The sequence below is a fragment of the Thunnus albacares genome, chromosome 5, assembly GCF_914725855.1.
Source record: "Thunnus albacares chromosome 5, fThuAlb1.1, whole genome shotgun sequence".
NCBI classification, from domain to species: Eukaryota; Metazoa; Chordata; class Actinopteri; order Scombriformes; family Scombridae; genus Thunnus; species Thunnus albacares.
Genome location: NC_058110.1, coordinates 3,942,914 through 3,957,399, shown reverse-complemented (window position 1 = coordinate 3,957,399; position 14,486 = coordinate 3,942,914). Strand labels below are relative to the sequence as shown.

The following is a 14,486-nucleotide window of genomic DNA, read 5'->3' as shown; positions in this document are numbered from 1 at the left end:
AAAAGCAAATGTCCCATCCCAGTGAAATATGGCCCGGACCAGTTGCAGCAAGATCAACGACTGGCTTTGTTTGGACTCTCACTCAGTTTCAACTGCCAAAGATATTACTGTTTAGTTTTTGGATTGCTTTCATTTTTTCAATGTGTTTCAATCTGAGGAGATTTTGGAGATTTTCTGCCTGCCACCAACACAAAACATTGTCTGATACTGCCATCTAGTGGTAATATTGGTACTTTCAAGTGATTGAATGTACCCATGTTAAAGGGTCAGTCCATCCAAATAAAAGTTTCTCATTTACCCCTCATAGTATCTAGCCATGAAGAAAGTTTTTGGTATTTTTGTCAACAACAATATTTTTGTTAACAGTGGCTCAAACAACTAAACATAGCATGAAAAGTAAGGAAATTTGTGTTTGGTAGATTATTTCTTTGTTGTAACGATGCTTCTTGGCAATAAATCTTATACCGTTGGAAAGCCTGTTTAAATGGTGCCACATTTGTAAGGAACATGCATTTATGGGATGAGCAGCAGAGCTTAGTATGTGGGTTGTGCCCATGAAAAATTTACCAAATCTTTTCTGCCAATGCCAAACAGCTTGTTTTGTCATTGACTCTTGTTTGGTGTTTGGTGGATTGGATGATTGAAGTTTGAAGGAACAAGACATATTGGCAATTTAACAATTTATTCATTTAACAAACAGGAGCCTCAGTAGCGTGTGGAAGAACCATACACAGCCACAACAGCCTGGCACCTCCTCCTCATGCTGGTCACCAGCCTGGTCACACACTGCTGTGGGATGGCATCCCATTCTTTAACCAGCATTTGTCGGTTTGTGGGGTTTATCAGAGTACCTTCAGAATTTGGGAGTGAAGAGGATGGAATGACCTGCCAGCAGTCCTGACCTCAACCCCAACCCCCAAACACTTGTGGGATCAGCTTGGGCGTGTTGTTCATGCCAGAGTGACCAACACAACCATGTTGGCTGACTTGCGACAAATGCTGGTGGCTGTTTATGGTTCTTCCACAAGCTACTGAGGCTCCTGTTTGTTAAATGAATAAATTGTTAAATTGCCAATATGTCTTGTTCCTTCAAACTTCAATCATCCAATCCACCAATGGCAGAATAAGCTGTTTGGCATTGGCAGAGAAGCTTGGGCATATTTTTCATGGGCGCAACCCACATACTCAGCTCTGCTGCTCATCCCACAAATGCATGTTCCTTACAAATGTGGCACCATTTAAAAGGGAAATAAACAGGCTTTCTAACGGTATAAGATTTATTGCTAAATAGCATTGTTACAACACAGAAATAATCTACCAAACACAAATTTCCTAACTTTTTTAGTTTCAAATAAAACTTTGCTTTCCATAAATTCTGTCAAGCACTTACAGCAAGGAACTTATGCCCATGGTCTTAAATGAAAACAATATTCAAGATGTCCAATGTTTAAATAAAAAACTGAAATATATAAAATATATAAAATATTCAATGCTCAATTGTAAATTAAATTGCAATATGAGGCCTGATACCTTCCTCTTTTTAACATGGTAGTGAATGAAACAATAGCCTGTGCCATCAAAACTTGATAACTTACAAACAAACGTGAAACATGAAATGAGACATTAAATTTTGCAATTAATCCGCGGTTCACCTGCGTGCCGAACCGTGAGGGGCGATCCATATGGATCACGGATCAACTACGATCCGTTGCACCACTAGTGAATATGGGTCTTACATTTATCAGATGGACACAAACACAATCTCAAATGCTAATGTTGCTCTGAGTCTACTAGGTGTGTAAATAGTTTGTTTGCTACAGTAAGATGTCAGTCATATCAACTTTATAAGTTGATAATATGTCAATGACAAACGTTATCTGAAAAATATATTTCATTATCAAAAATAAAAGTTTTCATTGTAGGCAGAACAGTCCCTGTCATTGCTATAATAGTATACTATTGGATTGTTAATACTGATTATATGTTATTAAGTAGTTTAACTTTTTTCTGAGATGAAAATACACCAACCAAATCCAACCTTCATGAAGGTTTAATTTTTAGAGAGATGCTGATTAAACTTAATGCTTACTTTGGAGGCTATAGTTTGAGGTGCTGTTGAATTGCAGTACTAAGAACTTTTTCTAATATTTTGCCCACCCCATTATTATCAATGAGAACAGACTGCATTAGTTTAGTATAACTAGCTGTCAGATAAGTGTAGTGGAGTGATATAGTATAATGGAAAGTACAATGGAAATCTCAAAGTACAGTACAGCAGAACTGTAAAACATACTTTATCTGCTTAGATGCAGCATAAAAAACATAAATGAGATGATAATTTACAAGCATTTGTCTGTCTTTGCCAGATAAAATTGTTACTCTGAATGTACTTTGGCCTCTGTTGGAGGAGGGGAAGCAGGTGAATATGCAGATTTGAACGCAGGCAGGGTTAGTGAGCAGTAGCACATATTTTTAAGGTTATATAAGTGTTGAATAGTGACACAAAAGGGTGACAAAGCGGCTGCAGTCTGCTACATTCCCCTCTACATATTGAATAGTACAAGCTGAATACTGAGAACTAATTTTAAGTGGAAAACCAGATCGCACACCTGCTACTTGTATGACAGCATAAAGTTCTATTAATATTTAGAAAAGTCACAAAAACAACATAATAACGAGTCAAAGAACATTTGTTTGAGCTTGCTTTGTGTCATGTCTACAGAGTTATGGGATTTAAGTTTAAGAGTGTATGAAAACTCAAACTAAAAGAGTACTATTAATAGGAGTTTTTTTTCTCCCAACAATTATAACTGAAAAATGTATTTTTATTCTAAACATTTTAATACTTTCCAATGAGTGTTTTGGGAAGCTCTCACAAACAGTCAACCAGTATGGGGTTACTGTGAACAAGTGTGTCCTTATCCGACCCCTGGAACTCTCCTCCCTTTCTCCTCCTCTCTCTGCTGTGCTGCTGATGACCATTGGCTGCCTTGTGCACCACATATCACCCACAGGCAGTCAGCTCCTGGGCTAAGGGACAACAGTGGCCTTGGGCCAACCTGCAATTGTGGAAGCTTTAGTGAGGATAAAATGTGGCAACTTATCTCTAGTTGTGTCTCTGTCATTTCCACAAACCTTCGTCTCACCGCACACACGCACACTCTCCCATTTCCTGCCTACTGTAAAATATAGTCCTCTCTTCGCCCTAATGTAACCTCACCTAAAGTGACCCTGACATATCTGCTCTATCTGAACAGTACAGCTTCAAAAAGAGCATGGAGAAGAATGAGGAGAAGGGTGAAAGGAAGGGAAAAAGTACCTTCTTTCCGATCTGCAGCTAAACTTAACCCAGTCTCTCTAACTCTGCCAGTCCTATCACATGCTTTGCTAGATTGTTTACTTGCACTGGTTTGGTCTATATCCCTTCTGAGCTCCCTCCCTCTCTCTCTTTCTCCCATCCAGCTTTCCTCTCCCGCCCACTAGTTGGTTCCTGCTTAGTGTTTGGTGTTAAGAGCAGAGACGAAACCAGAAAGAAGGTCTCAACAGCCCTTTTCTCTCAAGATTTGGTCTTTTGCTGTTGCAACTTCTAATCCTGCAGTTTCACTCTCTTAGGACAACCGTGAGTATCTGTCTTCGCCGAATCAGACTATATTGGTGTTTGGCAAAAAGTAGTTGAGGAGCTGACGGAGGGATAGACCCCCCCCCGATTAACCCACACAGCTAGGGAGAGTGGCGGACGTGCAGAAAAGACAGTTAACCATAACACAGATCGAGCAGAGAGATTTCTATCTCTGTGTAAATGTTTTCATCCGCAGCAGTTATGTTAGTATGGGAAGCTAAAAAATGCTTGTGAGACATAATGAAGTACGTCAAACCTGATAATTCTACAGTATATTTACAGCAGAATAAAAAGAATGATAGAGTAGTCTTTACTCATATATTGCCATGCAATTTTCATCCTTCTGCAGGAATAAAACAATTTTCATCACCCTGCGGGAAAAAAAAAATTAAAGCACGTAACATTAAGGCTGAATGATATTCCTTGTCATAAATATTGCACTTTCCATTACCTCTTCTTATGCAAAAAAAATGGTTCAGAGCAAAGTCTAAGTGTTTCAAAGTAGGTCACTTTTTTTTTTTTTTTAAAGTGGAATTAATAAAAAAGTTTAAATGTTTCTGTTTGCTGCTGACCCTCTTGGAAGGTCAGCTCGGACTCTTAATTTGTCAAACTGCCAGTCTCCGCCATTTTCACTCGCTGTGTGTGTGTGTGTGTGTGTGTGTGTGTGTGTGTGTGTGTAATAAGCCACAGAACGACAGGTAAAAGGACAAACACAAAAGCAATATGAGACAAACTCAATCTTCAAACATACCTTAAACATTATTCCTCACTTCTTAAAAACTTAAAGCAGAACAACTCTTTCCAAAACCAGTGCCAGCTGAATGCAGTGTTGTACCTGTTAATTCTCAAATCCATCTGGTACTTAAACCCAGGATACATTTTTGCTTTTATACCTAAATATGCTTCATTTTACTGTAATACCAATATCACAAAGACAGAGAATCTGTCTGTGTCCCTGCAAAAAATCACCTGGTAACTATTACTGTGACCTCAAAGTGATCTTAATTTCATCTATAATGGAGCTACATCAGCTTAATTTTTATATTTTTTGAAGGATTTGTTTTATATTCATACTTAAATTTTATTTTAGTGTCCTCATTTTCATTTTATGTTGCACTGCAGCATATTTAATAGTAGAAGATAATGAGGCGGCCAGACTGGCAAGAACGGATTTGGCATTGATCCAGGCCACCTTCATAAAACTAAGCATAAAGAGATCTTTTGATTCACTGTTGTGAATAACAACAAACACAGACATAATATGTCAACTGTTTTCTTTTAAAAGAGCATCAATGTCCAATTAAAGGGCCAGTGTGTAGGATTTAGTGGCATCTAGTGGTGAGGTTGCAGATTGTAACCAACTGAATGGTCCTCCCCTTCCCTCCAAACATATAGGAGAACTACAGTGGCCACAAAAATCACAAAAGGCTCTCTCTAGAGCCACTGTTTGGTTTGTCCGTTCTGGGCTACTGTAGAAACATGGTGGTGCAACATGGCAGCCGCTGTGGAAGAGGACCCACTCCACATGTAGATAAAAAGGGTCATTCTAAGGTAACAAAAACACAACAATTCTTATTTTCAGGTGATTATACACTAACTTAAACACACTTATTAATATTATATTCCATTTCTGCGAAGCCCATTTCTACACACTGCACCTTTAAATTTTCAGACTAGTGCCAAATAAAACATAATGTGCAATAGATACTTACAGGAAAACAGCTATACGTCAATGAAGTGTGTGCATATTTGTGTGTGTAGATTTTTTCAACAATGGATCAATGTCATATTTCTTGACTTGAATTGTTAGTGTGTACTGCTGCCTTTAAGTGCTGTTATGTGAGTGGTAAACACTACTGCTGTGCTAAACAATACAATTTACTTTGTAACAAAATAATACTGCCTGTGGGCTTCGCATTTACTGACTAAAGTTAGTAGCTGTACAAGTTAGCAAAACTATAAGTCAAACAGACAGCTGGAAGCAAAAAATAGTTACAACAATACAGTCTATAGGCACTTTACACTGATTGGACATTTGCATTTAAAATAAGCCCCCTGAATTGTACATATATATTACAACTATTTCCAAAGTGGTCTCATTGTTCCCAGTAAATTAGTGTTGATATTAATTTTATTTTTGTTTCAGTACCTAAAGTTGAGTGCCATGGAAGAATGTACAAGCTACAATTTAATAATTTAAATATATGTTACAGCCTTTGAAGGCAGCATAGTGGCAGTAGCTGACATTAATTACTTAATTAGTCCAAATAATCGTTAATAACTTCCAAAAAGGATGCAGATTTTCTGCTAAAATATACAAAAAAGAAAGAAAGAAAGAAAGAAAGAAAGAAAGAAAGAAAGAAAGAAAGAAAGAACTATCAACCCCTGTCAAGGAATTTGCCCCAACAACACAGGCAGGTTTATTTGTCTTAAATTTTTTATATCCTTTGAGAAATCTTTAACGCCATATCCAGTAATCATTAAAAGTGGGTCACAGCTTTTTGGCTCGAGGCTTGGGAATTAAATGCAGCCCTGGTTGTTTTTTTCCGTCCATCTTTGATAGCAGTAAACATTTTTAGTAGGTGGGCCCACCGGTATTTATATGTCCATGTTTTTTTGTGTTTCTTGTTTATACTACATGAAATGACTCATGGCTAATTGTGCTAATTAGAACCAGTTTTCCATGGTTACCAAGTATTACACAGAGAAATGTCTGGGTTTTTTTTTTTTTAAATATGTCATAAAGTTACATTTCTGTGACCGCTTGCTTGTTCACAGATGCTCCGTTTGACTGCAGGACGCGTGAGAAGCCTCCTGGCCGGGCGCGCGACAGCCGCCTTCTCCACCAGCAGCGCGAGGATGGCGAGCCACGATCACGGTGCCATGGCATTAAAGTGTTTTTCATATGCGCCATTTCTCTGACATGCATACGTTCCTCATGTAGGACAGTCGTTCTTTACTCAAGAAACTCTGAAAGAAATAAATAGTATAGTTGTAGCAGTAGCAGTAGTAGTAGTAGTAGTAGCAGTAGTAGTAGCAGTAGTAGTAGTAGCAGTAGTAGTAGCAGTAGTAGTAGTAGCAGTAGTAGTAGCAGTAGTAGTAGTAGTAGTAGTAGTAGTAGTAGTAGCAGTAGTAGTAGCAGTAGTAGTAGTAGTAGTAGTAGTAGCAGTAGTAGTAGCAGTAGTAGTAGTAGTAGTAGTAGTAGTAGTAGTATAGTAGAGGCCAACTGCCCCTCTGCAGGTGTTTCACCAAATCCCGTGACCCAACAAGGGTTTCGGTTAAATTGCAACCGCTGAAGTTTTTAATCATAGATCTTATCAGAAACTTGGTTTTGACCGCAGCTGTTACCAAAGCTGGCGCCTCCATAGTTTTTAGAGACTTTGATAGCTGTAAAGAAGAGATGACCAAATACAGGGTCACGAATTTCAACGTCACTACGTGTATACGAACTACACTTGTGACTACCTGGTCGACCCTTATTGGTATTTTTCATAGGTTATATCCTCTAATGTCACAGAATCTGGTGAGTCACAGATTTTGGTTTAATGCCTGTACATATTTTCCAAAATGCTTTCCTGAATCTCGCTTATGTGGACAGTTTCTATATTTAGTACAAACACCGAAAATACTGCAAAGCACAGTACATTAGTTTTTTGTCCAGGAAAAGGTCTCTGTCCATAGCGAACTTGAACCAGCAGATGGTGCTGCTGTGTCATCATGAGGAGACATTTACTCATTTTTGCGGTTGCAGCAGTTCATTTTTTTGAAAGGGTTTGGTGCCTTTTCATTCTGATGTATGAACATGGTATTTGACCATAATTATAATGAGATTAAACAAATCGTTTCACTCCAGATGTGTCAGGTGGAAATATAGCCTGTGTTCTCAGTCTTTAACCTTGCTGTCTCTGTCCCCCCAGAGGTGGCAGAGTCAGTGGACATGTCTAAGCCATTGTACTGGGACCGTCTGGATACACCTCTGCCTGACAGACCCTACAAAGAAGACCTGACCGCTGCTGACAAGAGCCTGAAACAGAAGGAGAAGGGACCCTGGGGCCAGCTTTCTAAAGAGGAGAAGATTGCCTGTAGGTTGAGCTATCCCACGAGCTGCTGAGGTGGCACAAAATAATGCCAAAAACACACATTAGTCATTTAGGATTAATTTTTTGTGCTCAATATCCAGACAAGATCATAATTCATGATAAAGAATTTTATATAATCTAATTCATTACATGTAATTTGATCTTGTACAAGGTGGTTATGGGGATGTTGACAACTTCCACTGAGGTAAAATTATGCTTGGCATTAATATTTTTGGACAACACATCAGAGAAGAGGGAGTAATAGTGCACCTATTATGAATGCTGTGTTTAAACTGTATCACGTCCTCTGTTTCATTCAATATGTTAGTGGTTATGCATGCTGGAATTAAGGAATATCACTGCCACTATACATAAAATAGAGAAAGAACTTTCATTTTTCATTAAAGGACTGGTTCACAATTTTTCAAGTTTGTCTTAAAACAACAGTCAGGTGCCCAAATGAACATTGAAACAGGATTTTCTTGTCATAGTCATGTTCACACTGACCAATAGATGATCCCTTCATAATGCACTTACAATGTAAGTGATGGGGTCCAACATCCACAAGCCTCCTTCTGTGCAGAAATGTATTTTAAGTTTATCTGAAGCTAATATGAAGCTTCAGCCGTACAAATGAGTCAAATCAAGTCAATGTCTTTCAATGTTACAGTCTTTTAAGTCCCTCTTTTTTCTTATATACTTCCAACGCAGCTCAACAAGGAAAGACTGTCTGAGGAAACACAAAGAGAGAAACCTCTTTCAGTGTTCATATGGGCACCTGACTGTTAAGACAGGTACACCTCTCACCCATGTCTCCTGTCCTTCACTCTTTATCTCTAAACCTGCAGTGTATCGGCTAATGTTCTGCCAGACCTACTCAGAGATGAAGCAGCCGTCGTCAGAGTGGAAGACTGTCTTTGGGGGTATCTTCATCTTTTTGGGGTTTACCGGCCTGGTGGTCTGGTGGCAGGCGCTCTATGGTGAGTCTGCCTTTGTACTCTTTATGCTTGAATCCATCACTGGGAAGTTTTCTACAAACTTAGGGAAATCCCTCACAGGTATTTTTTGAGTCATGTTTGGCTGTTTATGGAGCTGAAAGTGGCTACAAAGAATCTCAACATCACACACTTTGTGCCACTGTCTCTTACTTGGAACAGGCCTTTTTTCACAGCAGACATTTTGACTTGTCATAGCAGAAAAAGCACAGCTGTAACTAATCACATTAATGATGGCTCTGTTCTTTTTAAGTGTACTGGTAAAGCCATACCAGTTAGCTAGCATGCACAGTACTAGAGCCCTGGAACTGGCTGATCTAAATGGATTGCAGGTTTTATTGATGTTATGAGTCACATACTTTAATTTTCTTTGCGGAGCATCATAATAATGTACAGACATGCTTTTCTATATTGATTGCACCACAGAGTTCTTTGACATGCTATGTATCTCTCCTTGTTCCTTCTTTGCTCTAGTCTATCCTCCGCGTCCCAGGACCTTTGATGACGAGTGGAAAGCCAAACAGCTAAAGAGGATGTTGGACATGAGGGTCAACCCCATCGAGGGCTTTTCCGCCAAGTGGGATTATGAGAAGGGCCAGTGGAAGTAAAGAGACTGTGGCTGAAGCGGTACAGAGGTTGGACCGGTCACCTCAGAGCTGTGCAGCTACTGTTGAAGTAGAACTGAATTTGAATGTTGTATTATCAAAACCACTACAAAGATTGAGTTCCACTGTCAGCAACTGTGCTCTGTGCCACCTCTGACCTGGTCAGTAGCCTCTTGTCCAATCACTGCAGCCTTCTGTCATGGTGATAACTGTGTCAGTCCTGTTGTAACCACATATTAATAAAGTTTTGCTTATGTCTCTGTTTTCACTTTTATTATGCGGAGTACGCTCTGCTCAGCTGCCATACTGTTTACAGAATTTTTTTTTTTTTTTAATCATCATTAAATCAAAGCTGAGCATGTGACCATGGCGTCATTACATTTCCCTAGTGCTGTAAAATGACTAAATACATTTATTCAAGTACAATTGTGATGTACTTGTACTTTACTTAAGTATTTCCATTTTACGCTACTTTTACTCCACTATATTTCAGAGGGAAAAATTGTATTTAATAGTCCAAAACATTTATCTGACAGCTATGATGTAGTACTGAGTACTTTTGTTTTTGATACTTTTAAGTACATTTTGCTGACAATAATTCTGTACTTTTACTAAAGTAAGATTCTGAATGCAGGACTTTTGCTTGTAATGGAGTATTTCATAGATTGTTGTATTGCTACTTTTACTTCAGTAAAGGATCCAAATACTTCTTCTACCACTGTATTACACCAGCCACAGTGCTGGAAAGTGCATATAAAAAACATCCACATAAGCACACGGAGAAAAAACATGACAAATAGTAAATGAAAACATTGTAATGGCATTAATTCATAATTATAAAAGGAAACCAAAGAGCAACTAGTTTTGAATAATAACAGGTTTTGAATTTAATGTGTGATGGTAAATTATTATGGTTAATTATATTTAAACAGAATGCTTTTTTACCCATTATATGACTGTAAAAACATCTTAAATGCATTAAAAATGAATTCATTTAAAGATTAATATAAACCAATGAAATTGTCCTCTGGCATTTGAAGACAGTCAATAGCCTCATACATACATAGATATCAATGATGATATAAATGATGGGTAGGAAATGGACATTTAAAAGTAAATTGACAAAGTATTGTAAATAACATTTGAAGATCCCTTCATAATGCACTTACAGTGTAAGTGATGTGGGACAAAAGTCACAGTCCTCCTTCTGTGCAGACAAACAAAAATCTATCTGAATCTAATATGAAGCTTCAGCTTCCTAAATGAGTCAAATCAAGTAGATATCTTTCAGTGTTACAGTCTTTTTAGTGCCAAAGTCCCTCTTTTTGTGACTATACTTCCACCACAGCTCAACAGGAAAACACTGTCGGAGGAGACACAAAGAGGGAATTTGATGCTAAAAAGACTGTAAATGTGTCATATATCAATTGGATCAGTGGATATCCTTGAGAAGAAAAACATATTTTTGAGTGGAGGGGGACTTGAACTTTTAATTCCCATTTCCTCTCATCAGTTGAGCACAAAATTAACTTTCTTCTGGCTGATTTCAGCTTCTGGAAATGCCTTTAATATTTAACTAATGTCTTAATGGGCAACTCTTCATGCATGCGTGCCATCCAAGACTTTGAAAAAGACAAGACAGACTCAATACATCTTCCAACATGGGCTTTATTAGGTTCAGTGTAATTTTAAATGTACAATGGCATTCTAAGACATACAAACAGACCATTGAATTTGGCTGTGATCTTTAATTCTGAATTCCAACAAAAACGCACCAGAGACCTAACTTTTTGAAAATATCCTCTTAATTTGTTTGCATTTTCTTGTCTAGTAGCAGTCCAATAATCCTAAAAAAACAAAACAAAACACAACGAATGACAATGCACATCAATAAAAAGATGGAATTTAAGGCCATTTGAAGGGGCACAATTATGCTTTTTACACCAAATATAAATAATGTTTAAAAGCCATCAGTTCTATTTTTCTTAAATATGTTACTAAGCTAATGCGCTATTCTAATCAGTTTAAATAACTAGCATATATATATACATATATATATACACATACACACACACACACACACATATATATATGTATATATGTATATATATATACATACACACACACACACACACACACACACATATATATATGTATATATATATATATGTATATAGGTATAGGGTCATGCCAATGCTATCACTCTTCCTTCATTTGTGCCTCCTTCAAGAAAACATTTTTACTAAACAGAAATTCTCTCTCTCTCTCTCTCTCTCTCTCTCTCTCTCACACACACACACACACACACACACACACACACACACACACTCACATATGTGTGGGAAGGGGACTTTCAGTTTCAGTGAGGGCCCGGCAGCTTCTTGGTGGGGGCATACACTAGAAAAATATATATATACTGTACTGGAATGTACGACAGAAGACCTTGGCTAAGAAGATGCTGAAGACACAAGCATTAAGAGGATGATATTCATGAATAGTCATTGCAGTCTTTTTTTATTTGGTGAAATATTTGTTCCAAGGATGACAATGAGGACTTTAGAAAGAGAAATCCATGTATGTAAATGTCTGCAAACATACATGATTATATGAACTGTGAGGATGGAAAGAAGCAAAAATCAACACTGATGAAAAGAGTTGAGTCCTGCTTTGAAGATGGAGGCACAGCTGGCAGCTGGACCCTCTGACTTACAATGCAGTGATGGATGTTTCACGCGTAAATCCAGATTTTTTTTTCTTTTTATAGACCCCATCCCTTTAATGTTTACTCTCTGTGGTTTCACATGGCTCAATTTGGTGCCGAATCCTTCTTTGATGAGAAAATGGCACCTGCGTATACCGCACCAAGGTTGTATTGTGCTTTATTGTGCTGCTGTAACACACATGAATGGAACCTAGGGTACACTGGAGTCAGTAATTGGAATAAGATCAAGATGGGTGGGGAGGTGGGGTGGGAGGGGCCCTCCCTCCCTTCTCAGTAAATCAGTTGAGCTGCCAGTTCTCTGTGCGTGAAACACCAGGCGACAAACATTCCTCCGACTCCAGCTTCAAATTAAAGATGGAAAGATGTTTAGAGACAAAGACGAGGTCTCCTTCCTCTTGTCTCTTGTGGACTACATCTGACTGGCAGGTGTGTATGTTATAAGTGTGTGCGCGCGTTGAGGTGTGTTTGCGTGAAGCAGCAGGTGGGCCAGCTGTGACTGACACACGTGACTAGGTGCACTGACAGCCAGGGGACTGCAGAGGAAGGGGTGGAGCTGGGTGGAGAGGGAGAGAGGAGGAGAGACGGATGGAGATTTGACAGATATGAGGTGTCTGGGGAGGAAGGGGAGGAGAGGTGGTGGGAAGAGGGTTTGACTGTGAAAGCACTGCATGGATAATGTGGAGTGAGTGTGTGTGAGATAAGATATGAAGGTTGGGGTGTCTAGTTTTATGGTCCTACAGCTCCTGACAGTTGGTGATTTGCTCAAGATGGTAAACAGAGACAATATGACACATCTCGAATCAAATTGAACTCAAATAACTTCTGATGCAGAACTGCATTTTCTCCTGAAAGACAGCTGCTCCATCAGTTTGCTACATAAATCTTCAAAAGGCTATGTTGTTAACTGTGATGGTGACAACATGAAGCATGATAAATGCTGTTGATAAATGTCAGATTGGACTAATGGTTCAAAAATAAGGAATGATTGTTCGATTAGCAAACTGTTAAAATAGTTTTGTTTGAACATTGCAGCACATGATTAGGACTTTATTGCAAGATGATCACAGAAAATGACTCAAACACTTTATTTTAACCTCCCTTATTGAGCAGAACTGTATATAAACAATTTATTCTCTTTTTGATTACTCTGTAAGTCTTTTAGTCTTTAAAAGGTTACAAAATAGAGAGACATGTTTGCCACACAAAGCAAGGCGATGTCTTGTTTAGTCTGATTAACAGGCTAAAGCCCAAAGATATCTCATTTATGATTACAAAAGAGAAAAGCAGCAACGCTGGAACCATTTTTTTTGGGTCATTTTTGATCGATTATTGATAATAAACAATCAATTATCAAAAGTCTTACAGCTTAATTTTATTGGTCAACAAATTGTCAAATCGTTGCAGCTCTGTGTTCAAAAAAATCAGTTGTTTTGAAGACATTATAATGGAGTTGTTAGAGGAGACGACATTTTCAAGTGTTTATTGATGAATTTGTCAACAATTACCAATAATTCCTCCTACAGAGCAGCCGTAGACGTGCATGAACACAAAATGAACTGCAATCATATAAAATATATCTTCACATTCATATGAATATGAAATAAAAAGTGTTCATGTAATATATCTATTAATGAAGTATTGGTAACACTTTTCTTAAAGTCCCCCATTTAGCATTTATTAAGCAGTATATAATAACAATGTAGTTGTAAGCAGATATGAGGCCATTTGAAGAGTTCATTAATGTACAGTATTTGTCAAAAATTGAAACTTCTATGAAAACATATTTCTACTTTATAGTGTGTAATAAACCAACTATTAATTGTTAATATATTGCTTATAAATGTTTAAAGTGGGAATTTATTTCCAACACCTCCTTTACTCTCCATGACAACTGAGAAGGCCATGACACGCACCGCAAAGCTCTGGAGGAACCTTGAGTGAAGATTGTGTCAAACTACTATTTCTGGGGTTCATATTCAACATGTAGTCATGAGTTCTGAACATTTTGAAAGCTACCTGTGAATGATTTGTACATGTTATACACATATTTTAGAACACACTGGAAGGATTTGTTCATGTGTGTAATCACACGTTACTTAATCTGCATCTTTAATGTGTCATAAACAAGTTATTAAGTGCTTATATACTGCTTGTAAATCTTAAATAGGGGGGTTAAAGTGAAGTGTTAACACAATGACAACTTTACATCCAAATATCCAAATCATAAAACTGAAGATCTGGTTTTGTGCTGCTCTATCTGTTGCATGTGTTGCTACAATATTTGCTGCATTCTTCAGCTACTGTGTGTAGTAAACATGGATGGTCTGAGCCATGGCGCCCTGCTTGTATGAACTGCAGTTTACACAGACTCTGAGAACTTGCCACACACAGTGGTTTGGCAGTCAACAGGCTGACTAAACACAAACGGGATTAGAAATCAAGGCCGAGTTCACCATAAACCACAAA

The 14,486-nt window shown here is 38.1% G+C and overlaps 1 protein-coding gene across 1 annotated transcript; it reads left to right on the top strand.

The window, feature by feature from the left end:
• Window positions 1-3,463: 3,463 nt before the first annotated feature.
• Window positions 3,464-9,553, top strand: LOC122983100. Its single transcript, XM_044352853.1, has 5 exons — window positions 3,464-3,619; window positions 6,398-6,497; window positions 7,537-7,701; window positions 8,547-8,678; window positions 9,168-9,553. Exons 2-5 carry the CDS (start codon window positions 6,398-6,400, stop codon window positions 9,299-9,301), a joined length of 531 nt encoding a protein of 176 aa, XP_044208788.1. The 5' UTR covers window positions 3,464-3,619; the 3' UTR covers window positions 9,302-9,553.
• The last annotated feature ends 4,933 nt before the right edge of the window (window positions 9,554-14,486 follow it).

What these genes read in the sequence shown, in the direction of transcription:
- LOC122983100 (XM_044352853.1), top strand. Translation starts at nt 6,398, where the DNA reads ATGCTCCGTTTGACTGCAGGACGCGTGAGAAGCCTCCTGGCCGGGCGC. An exon ending in GATGGCGAGCCACGATCACG is followed by an intron (nt 6,498 to 7,536) that starts GTGCCATGGCAT and finishes CTGTCCCCCCAG; the next exon opens with AGGTGGCAGAGTCAGTGGAC. An exon ending in TAAAGAGGAGAAGATTGCCT is followed by an intron (nt 7,702 to 8,546) that starts GTAGGTTGAGCT and finishes CTAAACCTGCAG; the next exon opens with TGTATCGGCTAATGTTCTGC.